At 41.5% G+C, this 20496-nt stretch overlaps 1 protein-coding gene across 6 annotated transcripts in view; it reads left to right on the top strand.

Moving 5' to 3' along the window:
- The window catches only part of il17rel (interleukin 17 receptor E-like), a 39051-nt gene extending 20497 nt beyond the window's left edge, over window positions 1-18554 (top strand). For all 6 annotated transcript variants that reach the window (XM_079494816.1, XM_079494817.1, XM_079494819.1 and 3 more), the window contains 14 exons: window positions 221-335; window positions 2138-2182; window positions 2705-2844; window positions 4059-4130; window positions 5537-5591; window positions 6366-6529; window positions 7698-7742; window positions 8988-9045; window positions 9297-9445; window positions 10643-10708; window positions 12422-12479; window positions 14030-14185; window positions 15841-15900; window positions 17571-18554. In XM_079494816.1, coding sequence (XP_079350942.1) covers window positions 221-335; window positions 2138-2182; window positions 2705-2844; window positions 4059-4130; window positions 5537-5591; window positions 6366-6529; window positions 7698-7742; window positions 8988-9045; window positions 9297-9445; window positions 10643-10708; window positions 12422-12479; window positions 14030-14185; window positions 15841-15900; window positions 17571-17785 — 1398 coding nt within the window. In that variant the 3' untranslated portion in view covers window positions 17786-18554. The remainder of the gene's footprint in view (window positions 1-220; window positions 336-2137; window positions 2183-2704; window positions 2845-4058; window positions 4131-5536; window positions 5592-6365; window positions 6530-7697; window positions 7743-8987; window positions 9046-9296; window positions 9446-10642; window positions 10709-12421; window positions 12480-14029; window positions 14186-15840; window positions 15901-17570) is intronic.
- The last annotated feature ends 1942 nt before the right edge of the window (window positions 18555-20496 follow it).

The raw sequence follows: 20496 nt of genomic DNA, 5'->3' as shown, positions 1-20496 counted from the left end.
AGTGCTTAACACATGTTAAAACCCATCTGTATGATGGAAGACCATGGGTGAGCGAGAGGATAGCAGCCAGGAGAATGAGACTATAGCAGACACTGCCAAAGACAGTGTTAAGCTTATTGACTCATTGGAGCGATGTAAAGGCTGCCTTTTTACAACAGAACATGCTCAAAGGATGTACAGTATGGGGCAGTCATGTGACATGTTTTCATTGGTCCAAAAGGTTGAACTGGAGGCCGACTGCTTTGAGGTCAGGCCAGGTCAACAGGTATGGGTCACCCTGAAGACGGTACCAAACTACTGTACAGTCAGCTGGACCAGCACCTACACTGTGCCAGGTCAGACACGCACGCACGCACACACGCACGCACGCACGCACGCACGCACACACAGTTTACACCACTGTTTACACCACTGTTTACACCACTGACCCTCTTCCCTCCCCAATTTAGTCGTTATGCCTGTTATTTCCTCACCACATACATTTTCTGTGTTGTCACTGTTGTATCCTACTGACTCACCTGCCAATGAGGAGCCCCCCCGTCTTACTCCTCCTGCCCAACACTCCATTGATGAATGTTCCAAGTTTTCAGCACTTTCATACTTTTGGTAAATGCGCGCTGCACACACTAAATCCGTTTAGGACGGTTCTAAACACGTGTGCCGTGTGCACTGAGTGGCTCGGAGCGGAGGACAGTTCTCGCTCCGGAATGCCGCTCTGAACCATTTTAAAACTCAGCTCAGTGCTCAATTCAAAATCCACCCGCTCCACTCCTCGCGACGCTTGCGCTCCGCGACGCTCACATTCTCTGCTTGATACTCGATACAATGAACTACAATGACTGCATTAGAACTATACAGTACAAGTAATGTTATATAGAGAGGAGTGATGTCATACTCTTCCAAATTAACAATTAATTGGAGACTGGAGATGATGTCATTTTTTTTGTTACCCCCACGGTCTAGATTTTGGGCCCAATCAGGTTCCGTGTTCCGGGCTAGTGTCGTTCACTGATTGTTAACACCATGGAGGCCCGGGGCGGAGATCTCCGTCAAGTTCAAGGTCATGGTCAAGTGCCCAAGCCAGAGATTGATAAATAGGACGGAGATTAATGATATCAAAACCGATCGCTTCGCTCCACAGCCTAGGAGCGCTTGTTGCCCAATCCGATCACGTGTCAAACAGTGACACGTCATCGAAAATGTTCCCTGCCTGTTTAGCTGACGAAAACGAAAATCTTAAAACGATCATAACTCCCGATCTAAATCATCCCGTCTAATTCTGAAAAAAGATCCTGTGTTTGACGGCCTTCCGCGGTCCAATCGCTAGTCGCGATAGATTTATTCTTACCTCCCGTTGTTGTCGATCGACTCTAGAGTGGTGTGGCTATTGTTAGCTGCTACACAGACATGCACACCAACTTCCGGTGTGTACGTCGGTAAAAGTGGTCCGGGCGCTATAAATTATGGGCACATGGATTAAATGGATTAAATAGTTACGGTTAAGCAAGGTGTTAACTGGAGATGACGTCAGTTATTTTGTTACGCTGATTGGCTGAAGGGGTTGTCTGTACTCCTGCAACCAAACATGCATTAACAGGGTCCAGACTCCACACAAATGCATGGAAATGCGATTTTAATGGGAGTGGTTAACCAATATCTTCTATTCTCTTCTCTTCTCTTGCTCTCACCGGAGGCGGTCGATGTTGCAAGAAAGATGTATTCGGCGCTGCTCTGCGGCGACATGGGCATAAGGGCCATTCTTGCATGCGGGTCCTTTGTCTAAGACAAATTTCTTCCTCGGGAGACAAATAAAGCTTGAACTGAACTGAACTATCCAGGCTACGAAATTCCTTGATGTCGCTTTTTTACATCATCAAGAGCAAATCATATAATTGACTCAGTGGTAGACCTAAATGAGTCAGAGGTCCTTTGACGAATGATTGCGGGCTTCAGTTCTTGAGCGATTCCCACGACTCTCTAACATATTGCCCAATTTCGCGGAAAACGACAACACAGAACTGCTAAAACTGCAAAATGTAGCTAGGGAAACAATATTGGGTCTTCGCCCTTTTCGGGCTTGACCCCTAATATTAATAATTGATTATATAATATTGTTTATTATCATCTATTTCACCAGACTGCAACAGTGGAGATCTTCGAAGCCATGTCCCAGAATGCATCAGTAAGTTTTGTTCACTTAAACTGCTGTGTAGGCATGTTCCTTTAACATGCTATTACCAAGTGTTTTTATCACACCAATAGAGCACTGAAGTCTGACGTAATATGCATCCTACCTGGATCACGTCTCCCCCCATTCTGAATTCCCATAGACGTGTTTAATATCACGTATTATTTGAACTGTGTTCCAAAATTAAACAAATGAGCATGGTGGTTTGACTCGTATTGATATGAAGCATCAACTGACGACGGTGAGAAATCACTAATGTTACCGGCAATTCCGAAAATAATAATCCCGACTTGCATTGTTCCTGTGTAGACCGGTGCTCCGGTCTATTTATTGTATAAAATTGTGTTGCAGATTAAACCTTTTCGTAGATATCATAGATGGCTTCATAGATTTAATGCTTTTTTTTGTTTTTTTGTTTGTTTTCAGACATTTCAGACAAAAAAGACCAATGATTTAGTTTTTGTGCTGAATTGGTTCTGTGGTTGAAGTGGCTAATTGTTTCTAATTGTCTCTCAGCTGGGAGGCTGCAGTACCAGCTGCATCCAGACGGGAAGCAGATGAGTGTCAGTGTGTCAGACATGTTGGAACACAAGGACTACAACGTGCGTCTCTGTCATCAAGACTACGTCTGCATGGACACCGGAGCCTACGCACTGGTACCACATTCTGTCACTGCATTTATGACATGCACTGGTACCACATTCTGTCACTGCATTTATGACATGCACTGGTACCACATTCTGTCACTGCATTTATGACATGCACTGGTACCACATTCTGTCACTGCATTTATGACATGCACTGGTACCACATTCTGTCACTGCATTTATGACATGCACTGGTACCACATTCTGTCACTGCATTTATGAAATGCACTGGTACCACATTCTGTCACTGCATTTATGACATGCACTGGTACCACATTCTGTCACTGCATTTATGACATGCACTGGTACCACATTCTGTCACTGCATTTATGACATGCACGGCCATATTGGTCTGGACTGTACTGTTATTAATACAGCGCCCATGGAGCATTTAGGGGTTAAAGAAGTAGTTTGCCCCCAAAATTCTTATTTTTAATTATATATTTTCTATCAATTATACACCCCATGGAGCCTTGAATTCATGGTGTTTTTCCAGTAGAATCAGATGGAGGCTCAAAGAGTCTCCTACCGCCATCAAATATTGTCTGAGGAATGCGACAAAATCAACAAATCTCCATGATTTCAAGGCTTCATTTGATGACCTGTGGAGACTCCGATGCAGGTCAATGGAGTCTCCTACCACAGACTGCCAGTCATTAAATTATTTTTCTTATGCTGCGTTAGTGCGTTCACACTGGCAGATAAAGCTACACAGCCAGCATATTTGTAGCTTTGTATCTTTGTCGCTGAAGTTGAAACTAGCACCTTTTTAGCTTTGTCGGCTGTATTTTTTTATCTTCATGTCGCTGGCTTCCATTGAAAATTAATACATGAAAATGGTAGACTGTAGCTTTGTATCTGCCCGTGTGAACGCAGCAATGAGGACGGGCATCGATTAACGCAGACGTTGTCGTCTGGATCAACGTCTGCTCCAGGTCTGCTCATGAGGGGCATGCGTAAAAAAAAGCTCAACAGAATCCAGGTCTAGTCAGTCGTGGCTCATCACTTGATCATCGACACACGCACACACACAGATGCACGTACGCACGCACGCACACACACACACACACACACACACACACACACACACACACACACACACACACACACACACACACACACACACACACACTCTGTAGGCACACATGTGTACAGAGATGCGTAGAGACGCGATATAGTCATGCATAACATGCAGAACATCAACGGTAATGTTTATCTTGCAGATACGGAAAGAGGAAGTTGAGAAGCGCGTCACTCTGATGTACTCCAGACCGGTGCCATGCCTGTGCATTGAGGTAATCACCTGTGTACCCTGCCTGCATAAAAGCCTCACGTCACCAGGCTTTCCACTATGGAGGAAAACTAGGTTTTCGTTCTAAAACTGAGCCATGTTAGAAGCTGTTACAATAAAAGATGGACATACCAAAAGATAATTAAGATAAGATAAGATAATTATTATTACACCAAAAGAAACAAAAAGATTATACAAAACTAAACACATTTTAAACTAGGGGAATCAGGGGGGTTGGGGGGACCTCTTCCATGAGCACTTCTGTCCCACAAAACAGAAACCAAACATACCAAACATACCAAAAAAAAGTAGAACTCTGCAATAATTGTTCGATTTGCTGCTGCACCACAAAAAATTAAAAAAATTAAAGAAACAAATCGATGCATTTACATTATTTAGTTCAGTAGTTATTAGTTAACACTCACATGCATGATGGGGCTGAATGGTTAACCACTTAAGTCCTATATATTCTTTTGTACGACAAATTGTCAAAGCTTGTGGATCTGCTTTTACCTTTTTTTTTTTTGTCTTTTAAGATTTGTAAAAATATTGAATATTATTTATTATTTCATCCTATATTAAAATTGGCGTGCGGTGGACCACGTCATCAGGATCATGTCACTCAACCATAACCATATAAGGAGTTTCCAATGCAGCTACGCCCAAATATGAAGTGTGTTGTCTAACCTCAATGTGTCGTCACTCGTCACAGCATCAGGCGCAAACAAATCAGTCAGCTCCTAGGAGCTCTAGATCAATAACTACCATAATGTGAAGTTTGGGTTGATATTTGTGACCAAAAGATATGGCACTGTACCGGCTGGCGGACCACGACAACAGAAGGGAAAACAACATAGAGATGTGAGGTCTGCATAGCGGCCCGAACCTCTAGTTGTACATACCGGCTCTACCACTATCACTGTGTGTCTAAAATGTGACTGCTTTGACCACTATCACTATGTCTCTGTCTAAAATGTGACTGCTTTGAGTTGACCACACTGTCTCTCTCCATCTAAATGTGACTGCTTTGAGTTGACCACACTGTCTCTCTCCATCTAAATGTGACTGCTTTGAGTTGACCACACTGTCTCTCTCCATCTAAATGTGACTGCTTTGAGTTGACCACACTGTCTCTCTCCATCTAAATGTGACTGCTTTGAGTTGACCACACTGTCTCTCTCCATCTAAATGTGACTGCTTTGAGTTGACCACACTGTCTCTCTCCATCTAAATGTGACTGCTTTGAGTTGACCACACTGTCTCTCTCCATCTAAATGTGACTGCTTTGAGTTGACCACACTGTCTCTCTCCATCTAAATGTGACTGCTTTGACCACACTGTCTCTCTCCATCTAAATGTGACTGCTTTGACCACACTGTCTCTCTCCATCTAAATGTGACTGCTTTGCAGGGCTGGTCAGCAGTGATGGATGCGCCCAGGGTTCAGATGTGTCCCTTCAAAGACCGTGAGTTATTGTGACCAGACTTGACTTATTCTAGTAATTCTTTGTCCCAGGGACCGCCAGAAGCAAAGACTTGAGTTAAACATAACACCCCCCCCCCCCCCCCCCCCCAAAAGAAAAACAGATTTTTCAAAAATAGCAGATCTACAAGCTAATAGCTGCTATTTTTGAATCTCCAATGTATAAAAAATAATTAAAAGTGGTTAAAATCTAAAATGACACAAATGCATTTCCAGTTTTAATGTAATGGTTTAATGCAGATGGTTAGGGTGATAAATTGAAGCTTGACCATCAGGTCAAAAAACCGTGTCACATCCTGTGTCTATTGGTGAGGTGAGACATGACCTTTGACACCATCAACGGTAAATGTCTCAATAGAAGTGCAGGGAGACGAAATACAACTACATATATTCTCTATCATACAGATTGGACACAATTGCATTTCATTAATTTATAAAAAGTTAAGGGGCAACACAAGTTTATTATTTCCATTAATCAGTATTTTGAATCAAACAATTCAAATGATGCCTCATTTCAGTTGATGCCTTTATTATACACAGTGAAAATTCAAGATTGTACTCATTAAACATTTATCCCAGCATATAATATTTGTGGATCTACAAAAAATAAAATAGAAAAACTTAGTTTATATTTCCTGGGGGAAATTAATTGCACGCCAACAACCCCCAAAGTATGCATGGACCTTTGTTATGACTCCTGACTCCTGTCACGGTTTTTGAAGTTTCTCCTTTTTATTTAAAATGTATTCTTATACAGGTCTGGAGGAGCTGTGGTACGGCATCACCTTTGACCCCGTGGAGGAGACGTTGTCATGGGAACCGGCGTGCCCGGTGTCTGCGTCGGTACGGCTGTGTCAGAGCGGAGGGGAGGAGTCATGTGAGGATCTGCCCCACCCCACCAAGACCACTGGCAGGAAAAAGGTACATGTTTTAACCCTTAAGCCTCCCCTTAAGGTCCTTGAGGAGGTTCAAGGGGGTCCCCAGCCAAATGATTGATAATTAGGAATGGACCCTTGGGTCTGTAATGCTGAGAGTGGACCATTTGTACACTCTCTCAAAGTTAACACTGATGATACTTCAGTGCAGATTGGGTATAGGGTGACCAGACTCTCCGGTTTGGCCGGGATTTTCCTGTTTTATAGATAGATAGATAGATAGATAGATAGATAGATAGATAGATCAAATACAAGAAAAACAAATAGTTCCGACAAATATCTTATTGTTGTATCTAATTACAACAATAATAATAAGTTGTTTTCAGTGGTTGCATAGAAGTTTATCATGTTCTGTTCATGTAAACATGCTCACCTAATCAATCAGAACGAATGCATTGCATGTCCGAATTCAACGCTGAGACTGATGTTTGTCAATGAGCTGTGTAGATGTGGATGGATGAATGGGTCGTGTGTGTGCATGACGAACGTGTGCATTGATTTATTATTTCTGTTTTGTCAGAGTTCAACTGCAGGACATTTTGAGACATCCAGGATTGAATGTCAGCCAAGCAAGCTTTAAGGGAGGAAAGAGAGTTAGGGTCAGAGGTTTTCAGTGGGAGATCAGCATAGCAGTGGAATTGAATGTTATATTTGGGAATGATATGACCAAGGGGGAGCATATAAACAGAAAATAATAAGGGACCCAGTATGGACCCTTGTGGGACACCGCAGGTGAGCTGGGCTGATGGAGAGGTGGCATTTCCAACAACAACAGACATAGTTCTGCCTGAAAGGTAGGAGCGGAATAATTGAAGGGCACTGCCACCAAGACCCGCCCATGACTCCAGGCAATTCACAAGAACCGTGTGATCCACCGTATCGAAGGCAGCACTAAGATCCAGAAGGACCAGGATGGAGGAGTCACCGGCGTCGAGAGTCATGAGCAGATCATTGGTGACTTTAACTAATGCTGTCTCAGTGCTATGGAGGGCTCTAAAAGCGGATTGGAATGTCTCAAAAAGATTATTGTGCTGTAAATGATCAATGAGCTGTGTGGATATACGTTTTTCAAGAAGTCTAGACAGAAAGGACAATTTTGAGGAATGAGGAAATGTTTAACGAGGTATGGTGTGGTGTCTATGTTTGTTTTGCAGATAACATTCACCACAGTGGACCCACATCCTCAGCTGTGTATGAAGGTACGTATGTTCATGGGACTTGTCGCACAGACAGTCACTTGCACTTTGAATCAATAGGCTCTATGCTCTCTGCGCACAATCTATGTAAAGCACTTTGGATTAAAGCGCTATATAAATGCACCTGTGGCGAAAAGCAATATCGTTTAGCACATTTAATAAAATGAGCACATCATGGTGAATGCATGCTCTCTGTCTTCTGACTAAAAGTACAGACTGATTGTTCACAAGTATAACAGAATCCATTTAGATGTGTGCATAAGTTTTGGAATTTGCCATGTCAGGCCAGATGTTCATTTTGGAGTGATAGGCGAAAGGAAAGAACATTGGAGAGAACATCTTTGCGCAACTATATATTCAGCAGAACAGCTAAAAAAATCACACCCGTGTGAACTGAGTGGTGCAACTACACATTTATTATTATAGTTACTGTACATTAGATTAGAACCATTAGAACCGTTGATATCTGTGATGTCAGTGACGTCACATACTAAACATAGCAACCATGCTCGTTTTTTTGGTTGCTAACCATAGCGACCATGCTCGTTTTTTTGGTACAAACAAACACAGGTACACAGGTACACGGGTACACGGGTACAAAGCCAGTTGTTGGAGTGGTTTGTACCACTCAAAAAGAAGGGGTCAGTTTGCCAAAATGTCAAGATGACACTTAGAAAAAGGATATAAATAGGCTAGATTTTGGGATGTGTGGGGCTCTCCTACGAGATCGGGTGGATACTCTGTCAGATTGCTGCTTGACCCTGCTTTGAGTGTATGCACTTTGCTTGTAATAAATACTTATATTTCTAAGCTGATCAACGGGACATGGTCTGAGTCATTCTACATCTGGTGAGGACACCCCTGAGTCTTCTGGCACTTCCCAATCCCAACCACACACCATTTACCAAAGCAGCCATATTTAATAGAATTTCCTTACTTCCTTCACAGGTGTGAAGGAATGATACTAATGGAGGCTCTGTTCCATTTAGTGTAGCCGAGCACACTTTGAGACCCACTGGTGTAGCAGAGTGTTTCCAGTGAGCCAACACCCTGACTCTGTTTCACCAGAATGGAACGAGTCGGAGACTTCATTTAGTTTTATAATATTGGTTCGCTAACACTTTCAAGTGGGGCCTGATCTAGAACAGATAGACAATTGTACAATTTCCCCTCCGCAAAACCCTCAAAAGGATAATAATAATAATCATTATTATTGTTATTATGATTCTTATTATAATTGTTTTTCAGTTCACAGTAGGTTCACAAAACTGGACCAGATGTCCTTTTGCTGAGGGGAGATTCCAAGGTTAGTACCACTACCGTCAATCACAGTGTCAACAAACACATAATATGTGTCACCTTGCGCATAGTCATGGTGATACCTTGCGCATAGTCATGGTGATATTATCACCATGACTATGCGCATGGTGACACCGTATCAACAGTGACTTTGGGTTATTATTAAGATTCTGTGTCACAATCTACAACACTGTGCAGAAATATTGCTTAAATAATGATGTGTGTCATCCTCTAACGTTTGTACAACAATCTCTCCAGCATGGGAGGCGGGCGTGAGGGAGCGAGAAGGTCACGGCGGCGTGACCCTGCTGTCACAGGTCACTGCTAACTTCTCGGTGGGTGTGTGCACCAGACTCCGAGGGTCCCCCTCCGTGTGCCAGCCTGATGACATTCGCACCATACATGTGGTAAGTGCTAAACCAAATGACCACAAGTAAGAAGCGGGAAGCAAACGCAGCTCGTAAATTTCAATAACAATTCGAAAAAATTACGTACTTTTTTTTTTTTTTTTAAGTTTCCTTTTTTACGTTTTTTTTCTTTAAGTTATCTTTTTTAAGTTTTCGTGTGTGCGTGTGCACGCGATACAGCTGCGCCCTCTGGTGGCGGGCGGGTGGTGACACACAAACAGACAGTTCTGCCTGGGTTACATGGTAATCGCTCATTGCATTCACAAAAACCAAATGGTGTCCAAGTGAATATCAATTGGGCCGTGGATCTCCTTCTAGAAATAGTTTGTGCCTACACAAGATTAGTATTTTTTGTAACGTTTCAAAAGAATATTAAATTTAGACAATCTATAGCTAAGCTCACAATTATACATTTTTGTCCAAATTTGTGTTAAATATCTCTATATAGCTCTATATTCTCATTGAAAATAGATTTAGAGTGTTCAGTAGCCTTGCGTAGCCAGACAACTATTCCACAATCTAAGGATTCTACTAGAACTACACCTCCCAAAATCCCAGAACGGAAGCGGTCATCTGTTCGTCATTTCCGTTCACGAAAATATATTTTAAAATAGCGTTACATTTTATTTAGAATTTCCATTTATCATAAGCAACAAGCTATATGCGTTGATTATTTATATTTGGACAAGTTTGCCCAACTGTGAAGCGGAAGCAGGGAGGAGGAAGTTACGGCGTTACATCCGGTTTAATCCTCTGATCATTTTCAGAGCTTCTGTTGATCCAGACGATATGACGGAAGCATTTGAACATTGTGGGAGGAGTTCAATAACAGGAGTCTCCATGTCCCTTCAGCTCTAAAAGTAAACAAATGTTATTTTTAGGTCAGCATACCAATTGTATCCAAATTCAGATGAGAGAGAACTCGCATAGGATAAGGATAAACAAGTGAAATTGGAAGTGATGCCACAAAGAAATGAGCAATTGGAGCTAGAACAAAATTTTCCTCTCTATATCTTTTAACTGCAAGGATGAGCCTGCACAACCAAGACTTTAACCCATGTTACTTGTAATGTGGTGTGACAATAAAGATTGATTCTTGATTCTTGAAATTGTTGCCGATCGATGAACAAAAAAATAAAAACAAAGCTGTCAACTGCAATGATTTTAACCTGTTATTTTAACCCGTTCGTTTTTCAGGAACAACGTGAGCCTTTGCGTGTTTTGCTTTCAGAAGACTTCTGCAAACCAAACGCATGTGTCCAGGTTGGTGAATCCCCTTTCATTTAGACCTGAGGATGATTCTACAAATAGTTTTCCGAAATACGCATGTTTCGTTCTCAAATATGTTCATGTCGGGACCCCCAAAAATATATGTAATTGGCCGCCGACCCCCATCTGAAAATATGTTGTTCCAGGGACACCCCAGAAGCAAAGATTTTAGTTAAAAAAGTTTGATCTGAAAGAATATATATTCAAAGATTTGTGCCACATTTTCACGATTTTTCAAAAATAGCAGATCTACAAGCTTGTAGATCTGCTATTTTTCAACAGCTAAAGTATAACATAATGCTTAAAACACCAAAAGGGGTTCCCGCCCAGAATGGGTTAAGAAGTGTATCAAATGCATGTATTGTACATCTACTTGTCTCCACATGCTGTTTTTGCTTGAGTGAACTGACGGTTTATAACCTGCTGTCTGTCTCATAGCCTGACCTCTATTTTATTTAACCTTTATTTAACCAGTAAACACCACATTGAGACTGAAGTCTCTTTTACAAGTGTGAACTGGCCAAGACAAGAGGCAAAATAAGTGACACAGCTCTGCCAGTAACAAAACAATACACAACAAAAAAAACAGGACAGACATACAATGCTCATAAATACAGTACCCACTACTAAGAAGCTCAAAGGGAGAACAGGAACATGCTTCCTGACTAGCAACATGTTGACTCTCCATGTCCCACATCCACGTAGCCGCTAAATTATAGCCGTGCTTCTACATGTTTGGAGAGGAGACAGACGGACAGCAAAATTCTGATTCATACTTCATACTAATATAAATTCCCATTGTAAGAAGGTGTCATTCACTGCGGACCCTTTTTCTTTTTCTCCTTTGTATAGTATATTATGTTACAGTATTATAGTGTTTGTATTTGTTGATTACTTGCATTTTTGTGTTAATTGTTTTATGCTGTGTTGATTAATTGAATACATAGGACCACAATGGAAGGACTTATCCTTATACAGGGGAGGATTATCCAACGGGCCTGTTGGGCCCAGGCCCAGGGGCCCCTGAGTTAGGGGGGCCCCTGAGCTTGAGCATCCGCGTGACCGCGAAGAGGCTCAAGCTCAGGGGCCCCCCAAAAAAGGGGTAACAGTGACTAACAGCGACACATACGGTCCTTGTCACTGTTATTAACAATGGGCTTATTCATTTGTGTCAATAACATAACCCCAGAAGTCCTAAACCATCATGATACGGTACATTACTGCAAGTGTTTAAACCCTCAGTTTGCATTTATTTGGCTTAGTTTTTGGCTCTTTATTATTTTGAAGCAATCCTGAATATCGCAGGCCTATATGTCATAATCGTTATGCGTACACGTGTGCAGACAGTATGCGCCACATCGGGAAGGAAAAAAAGCTCCGGGGGGGTGGGGGGGCCCTTTTGCATGACGGTGGCCCAGGGGCCCATCATTTCTAGATCCTTATAGCCTATGTCCTTATAGCCTGAAACCTAAATGCCTGACTGTACCACGTACCGTTAACATTTCGGGCTAATAAAGCATTCAATGAATCAATCAATCTCTGTGCGACTGTGTCGTGCGGTGAGAATAGCAGACCGACAAGCTCTCAACAACGTGTCACGTGCACAACACGTTGAGAGCTCGTATAGATCTGCTATTCTCTTCCGTTAATCTCCCTGGAGCATAAATTAGACTTGATACTGACATGGTTGACATTTTATGTGGACAGGTGAAAAGGCTTGATGTCAAGTATGCTGTTACCCTCCTTCACTGTGACCTGCAATGTGGTGAGTCCTCTCCTCTACTCCATTCCCCTCTCCTCTCCTCCTTTCTCCTCTCCTCTACTCCATTCCCCTCTCCTCTCCTCTCATGTACCTCAGTGCTTTATAAGCATGCCTGGACAGGTTCCTCCATAAAGTGTTGTTTGTGTTCAGCAGAATGGGAGGATAATTGGCCTTAACTGACGTGGTGGTACCTTTGTGAAGTAGTGATGTTGTTGCCAACGTTCACCGTGTGAATAGAGGTACCGATATATTAGCTTTCATGCTGGCAGTTACAGTAACATTGTTTACTTCCTGGACTTGAAAGCACTTTCCGTAACCAAGGAAAACTCCCTCATGTCTTCGAGTCAACAGTTTCTAGTTCCCATGACGAGTTCAAAAAGCTTTTAAAGCGTGGGTGGCGAGTGCAGTGATGGGAGAAGTACTTAAGTGCATGTTTTACAAAAATATAAAACTACAAAAGTATTGGTACAGGTATACAAAATATTCTTAACCCATTCAGGACGGGAACCCCTTTTGGTGTTTTAAGCATTATGTTATATTTTAGCTATTGAAAAAATAGCAGATCTACAAGCTTGTAGATCTGCTATTTTTGAAAAATCTTGAAAATGTGGCGCAAATCTTTGAATATATATTCTTTCAGAGCGAACGTTTTTTTTTTTTTTTTTTTGTTTTGGGGCTTTTTATGCCTTTTATTGGGGAACAGTAGTCAGACAAGAAAGGGGGAGAGAGATGGGGAGTGACACGCGGCAAAGGCCGTCAGGCTCGGGAGTCGAACCCGCGGCACGCCGGCCGGCTGGCTGGCATGGCAGCCTACTGTAGGTTGAGCTAACCGTCCGGGTAGAGCGAACGTTTTTAACTCAAATCTTTGCTTCTGGGGGGGTCCCTGGAACAACATATTTTCAGATGGGGGTCAGTGGCCAATTACATATCATTTTCAGGGTCCTTGATATGAAATAGTTTTGAGAACCACTGACGGTAGAAACATTTTAGGATTTAGAAGCCTTTTTTTTTTAATCGGCCTCAGGTCTAAATTGGGTTAAAGTACCAAAAGTAAAAGCACACGTTCAAAATGTTTAAAATATCTTTTGGAAATAGCAGATCTACAAGCTCACAATGCATCACATTGTGAGGCATTGTGAGCTTGTAGATCTGCTATTTCCAAATGGCCGAAATATATACGGTGGTTAGTGTGTTTTGTAATGATAATCAAAATGTATAGCTATTGACAAAACATTTCACATAATTGTAGTGGAGTAAATGTTGCCTCTGAGATGTAGTGGAGTAGAAGTAAAAGTACTGAAAATTCTAAATACTGAAGAAAGTAAAGAAATAAAAATAAATACCTCTTACCTTTCCATTACTGGGAGAGTGTCATGTAATGTGATGTATATTGAGGTGACTTAGTCTAGAACAAGTCACTGAACCTGCCTTTTCAAAGCCACTGTTTCCCAAATAAAACAGTGGGTTGGCGGTTGGGACCCATCTTTGGGTCGCGGACCAATTTTTATGAGTCTCAAGTAAATGTCTCCTTTCCCCCCCCCCCCCTCCCCCAGCTGACCACAACGGCAGTGTAGAGAGTGTCCCAGTGGGTGGTGAGTGGGACAGGCGGGGGTCCCCACCAGCTCAGCTGTCCTGGGTCATAATTCTGGCTGGGCTCTCTCTGGCCGTCCTCACCATAGTGGCTCTGGGGCTCTACCTCATGTTAACAGGTGAGCATGTTCAGAAATCTTCTCTCGCTCTCAATGTGTGAAAGCTAAGCTTGTAGATGTGCTATTTCTGCTATATTTGAAATTGGGCTTGAGTGGTTCATTCATTAATATATATTTTTTTACGTTTTGGTCCCGAGATTCCCTTCCTACGTAGTGGAGTCAAAAGTGCAATATTTATGTTTGAAATATAGCAGTGTTAGATTCATCGTCTTCCAGAGCTAAAGTTTGCAATATGTACTCCCATTGATGATCCGATCATCAGATAAAATTATTATGCCAAGTTAGCTATACAGTTTATAGATCATGCTGAGCTAAACATGTGTTTCATTTTGAAGTATTTATATTTTAACAAGATTAAGAAAGTCCCCACTCGGATCACCACACACAGTGACAGCGCTCCATCTTTACGCACAGAGAGAGAGAGAGAGAATATTCTGTACACTTTTATGTGTTTCCTTGAGCAATTGATTAATGTGCTCGTCTGACCATATTTCGATGAGGGCTTCGGTCTCCTCATTCGAACACGTCTCTACACAGTAACGGGACGGGACATCTTTGAGCTCCAACTGTGTTTACTCCTCATTCATCCGCCGCATTGTTTGCTTCATTTCCTTCATTTGATGCAGATAGGCCTATCTCACAGCCCGCTTTTCACGCCCACTTCCGGTAAATAGTGGTGTATTTAACATTAGCATTTACACGTTTTTTTCTCTGGAGAATCTAAGTACATTTTCTAATGTAAAAATGTGACAGACCAATATTATTATGAAGCAAACAAGATGGTAAATCAGCTCGAACAGATAGAACAAACCTTACCTTGAGAAAACAAAAGTTGTAGACTTCTTAAATTACCTCTGTTAACATGTAGCGTCTATGGAGTGACGTCACGCTATCACCACTAACCCCAAAAGGGGGCGTATTAAGGGGGGCGGGGAAATTCTGTGAGATAGGCTTATTGCATTCATACCTGCAGTGAATTGAAGTCAGGTGAGCTTGGAAGCAAAGCGAAACCCCTGTTTTTTGGCAAACTAGAATGCGATTCTTTGATGCTCACCAGAATTCGAATGAGCCTTCACACCTGCCAAACGAAGCGCACTTTCCGACAATGCGCAGCAGGATTCGTTTTAATCGCAGTATAACATCCTGGTGTGAAGGCGACCGTAAAGCCCAGTGTTTGATGGAAATCCACGAGCCTTAAACAGCAGATCTACATAAGCTCATGCTTGTCCTTGTGATCTACTATTTTAACTCTACAGTTGGAGGCCATCGATATTGTCCTTTTCTTTTTGCTGAGGTTTGCGTGATCTGCGCAAAAGGACAGTTAACTTATTTTGGGCGGGAACCCCTTTTGGTGTTTTAAACATTATGTTATAATTTAGCTATTGAAAAATAGCAGATCTACAAGCTCATAGCGCGCCACCGAGTGGTGCGCTACGAGCTTGTAGGTCTGCTATTTTTGAAAAATCGTGAAAATATTTATTTCAGAAAACTGGAGGATTTAGAAGGATTTTTTTTAATTTTGAGGTCAGGCCTAAATGGGTCAAATGATAAGGGACAATATCGGTGGCACCCAACTGTACCTTGTAAGTTTACAAGGTAACAGTACTTGGAGATGGAATGTCACCACCTACAGTATTTCCTCTTCCTCTTCTCAGTTTATCAGAGGGAGAACCCTAAAGAGATGGCTGGCAAGCACACACCTGAAAAACACAAAGGTAATACACTAATATATCTCTGCTGTCGGGCATAAACCAACCATGTCCAAAATATGAACTTTTCAGGAAATTAAGAAAAACATGTTTTTAAAAAAAAACACAATACTGCCTCATCAAAGTTTGTATGGTGACTTTATACATTGTCAGATACTTGAATGTGTCACAGTCATTATATTATCATCACCTTACCCAAATCCATCTCAAGTGAAGTGGTTTTTGACCATTAATGCTTAATATTAGTGTGATAGTTGTTTTGTCCATCAAACTAAGTCAGGCGGGAAAAAAAGTTGGAGTGAGATGGTTTGACCGACAGTTTGAGGATCCAATGGAGTTAGAAGGTTTAGTCAGAAGCGCTTTTTTTTCTTACAACTGCTTTTTTTCTTTTTTTACACAACCTCAGCTGTTTCATACCTTCACAAAAAATATATATATATTATACACTCATACACACAAACAACTTCACATACATTTACAAGTATTCACAATAAAACAAGGAAATAAAATACTACAAGTATTCACCATAAAACAAGGAAATAAGTAGCGAGACAAAAACAACAGAGCATCGACCACAATGGGAAGTGAACAAAACCGAGAACAGACATGACTGGAGACAGAGGAAAGAGTATGAGCACATCAGAAGGTCTGGGGAGAAGTGTATTCAGTGAGTCGTTACTCGAGATTCCGAAAGAAGCGCTTTTTAATAAAGTTTTCATTGGTTCAATATTTGTAAAAAAGCACAAACAGACATGAAAGGTGTTCAGGTGCATTGAGATACGGGCATAGGAGGTTTGCGCCTTACATCGACAATATCATGAAACATGGATATCCCATCTATAAAGCCTTTTCAGTCAGACAACTCTTGGATTGAATAACTGTAATATATTTATTTAGCATAAATATATAGTATAACCTTGCTTACGGTAATGAAAGTGAAAGTGTTGGACACGGATCAAATAGAATCAATTTTCGGTTACTGCATCCTCTATTTCTACCTTCAAATCTTTTCAAAAACATTCTTGAGAGCAATGTTTAGTTGTAAATGACATAGTGTGTTTGTTTACATGGCAGGACAGCAGGTGCTCTGAGTCTTTGATTAGATAGCGGTCTGTTATAGAGCTGATCGGTCATTATCAAGAAATAACACACAGCTGAATTCAGTGATTGACCAATCCGAATCAAGCATTCAACCAAGCCGTGTAATACAATACATTATTTGCCATAATAGAGGGTATGCTATGCGCATGCATAAAGTGTGTGGAAAATCGAGTGGCAAAGTGAGTTTAATGTCGTGTAACGTCGTTTAATGCAATCATATGGGACTTTTCTGTTTGGATGTTCCCGTATAACTTCCAGGTATGATTATGATGTCACGCGCATAGCCTCTATTGCCAAATTGATCATACAGGTTATGCAGACCCCCAGAATTTGACTGTACTGGTGATCCTTTCAGTTGTCTGCCTGAACTACTGGTATATAGCTCTGCGGGCTTCGCATCATTAGTGAATTAAACCATTATACTTTATACATTGAGTGCTGTACTTTTTATATTTTCTTTTTTTTTTCACAGAAATGTACGTTCTTCTACTGTATAATAAAATGCCCAATAATACTGTGGGGATGCGTGCTGGTTGAAAGTGTTTGATTTGTTTGTTTTGTGTGTGTTTTCACAGAAGTCCATGTGGAGCCCACGGACTGTATGATCCCTGAAGTCCAAACCCACACCGCTCCTCCTCACACACACATGTCCATGTCTGACAGTACATTTTGCCGTGGCAACTTTGAGAAGACCAACTTACTCTCTGAAACTAGCAAACAAGCAAACGGTACCCAGATCCCAATAGATCAAGACGTTAATGGACCAAGAAGTTACACAGTATACCTGTGATGTTCTAATATAATTGGTCCTCAGTCCTCACTACTGCTCATTATTAAATGGTAAAATAATCATAATAATAATAATTATCTGCTCGGTCTGTGTCTCATAGGAGAGCTGTAGACACTTCAGAAACCCGCCTACCAGTCATCATAGGCATTTTCTTTTATTTATTTTTTTAAACAAGACTTCCGCCCCTCCAACGGCTTTGTGTGTGCCCCCTGTGACTTCATGTGGCAGGCAGTCTATGGTCTTTTTATATTCATACCCCTCCTCGTGACATCATGTGGACTACACGCTCGAGGCCCTTGACACTCGAGCAAGTGTCCAGCATTTAAAACTCAGAACTTATTACGAAATACTTTTGTCCTCTAAAAATGTTGTTTAGTTCAGGAATCCCTGCTGAAGCCAAGGGAGAAAACAAGTTTGGCATCGTTTGGAGAATGAATGCTGCCGGCCTTTCCTGTACACCTGCGTTACACAAAGCCAGTTCTCAGAAGGACATTTGCATTCCTGCTTTGACTGCCATATATGTTGTGATGTCATAGACGTAGGCATGAACATGTACAATTTACAATGTAGACATTTAGCAGACAGATCAGAGGTAAACCAAGAACCTATGTAGCATCAGTCTGTCAGATTATATCCATACTCCATAGTATATTGTTTAATATTGAAGATGAAAAATAATTGAGATTATGAGTTATCAAAAATAAATTGTAATATATTCCAGAATTATTACAATGTGCAAAAATGTTGTATTAAAAAGATCTTAAAAGTCCTTAAATTGTCCCTGTGGAAATGTGCAGATACTGTATACCCTGATATACTACTTATACTGTAGGCTATGTTGGTTTGTTTACTGTTGAGTGAGAAAACAATGTTGCACATTAGCTAATCATCTGACCCCCAGTTCTAGGCCTCGCTCGATGACCTCTGACCCTGCACGGGTCAGAGGGTCACCCTGCACGGACGTCAACAATAAACGAAGGTAAACCTTCGCTTCAAAGTGCACACAGAACATCCACTTTATCTCGGCCGCACAGTGCAGTAAAGCAGTGGTTTTCAACCTTTTTCACATGAAGGTCCATTATTTATTCGGCATTTGAGCCACAGACCACCATTTGATGAGATTTAGCCTTTCGGACCCAAAAACTAGAATATTTTGTTGTCGTTGGACAGGATTTTGACCACAATGCATGCTGTATTCATTCACAAACGCTAACTTGGCCGTATGTTTATCTATTCCTGAACAGCAACAGGAAGTGTGTTGAGAATTTCACATTTTCTTTGTATATGCAAATAAACCGGTTTGAGCCTCTTACCAGGAAAAGAGCGTGCGTGTACACACTCACTCACTTACTCACACACACACACATACACATCTGAAGACATGCACAACAAGTGTGACACAAATCTGAAGACCATCAGTTGCCAGAGTTTGCGAACGAAACCCTGGTACCCTGGTCAAACTGTATTGTCATGTTTTTGTATTTATGTATTTAGCCACGGACCCCCGCCACCACCCCATATGTAAACATTTTGTGCCAGAGAGTGACCGTAGTAGTAGAAAATAGCAGAAGAAGAACACCAAAATAAGCAACTACACTCGGGAGGCGGACCAAACACATGTAACCACTACACTCTAGAAGAAAGCCCCGCCCTTAGGCCAATAAGCAGACCTGGCGTCGCTGACTCGCTGCACACAAGTACCAGGAACTGTGGAGGCTGTACGATCAGGACATTTGCAGGGAAAAAACAACAACCCTCATTTCCTCGTGTGGGTTGTATAATGCCTACTCATGGGTGCAACCACTTAACCCATTATGACCTGAGGCCAATTCTACAAATGCCTTCTAAATCAGTAGCTGTGAGCTTGTAGATCTGCTATTTTTTAATATTATCCAAAGGCAACTAGTCGCAATTCCTTGCAACAAAACACTTTTAAGGCCTGTCCACTCCAATACAACTCTTTACAACTGATTGATTGATTGATTGATTGAAGAATGTATTAACAGTTTGCAGAATTACAGTACATTTCAAGCACAAACTCAATACAAAGGCTGTTAACTGTGAGTGGACGACCCAATTAAGCATTACACTTGTTTCCAATAGGGTCCACCATGTTCAAATCATCAAAACATTTAGAGACGTACAAATAGACACTTCTATAGACAGAACAGGAATTCATCATAAAGGAGGTAAAAAGGGAAAAGAAACATACAGTGAGGGGGGAAAAAAGGGGTGGGCGGTGGGGGGGATTAAACTGCCATTGGGGATAATGGTTGCAAGTAGAGTTGCATGAAGTTGAATGTTACAAGGAGTTGCATTTGTGTGGTCTGGCCTAGGCCAGGTTTACTGAGGGTTTATTGACGGTTGCAGTGGTTAAATGTCTCGTGATGATAGTGCTGTAAATGAAGTAGATGAAACCATCTATGAAATTAATCTATTAATTAATCAGTTTTGAAAAGTTTAATTGTGCATCCTCGCGCTCAAAAACATTGAAGACCCCTGTTTTGCTGTAAGAAAAGCCAAGCCAGAGATAAACCCTATACGTTTAGGCTACACTGGCAGTGGCGGATTTAACAATCTGGGCTATCCCATCAAAGCTGAAGCAGGGGGCTCCTCCCTCCCGCGCGCGTGCAAAGTCACAATTGAAGTTGAATATTAGAATTGAAATACTTAACATTAATGACACACCTTAGTACCTTAGCACAGTAATT

This window comes from Electrona antarctica (genome assembly GCF_951216825.1).
Source record: "Electrona antarctica genome assembly, chromosome: 23".
Lineage (NCBI taxonomy): Eukaryota > Metazoa > Chordata > Actinopteri > Myctophiformes > Myctophidae > Electrona > Electrona antarctica.
This window is presented reverse-complemented; position numbering and strand designations above follow the sequence as displayed.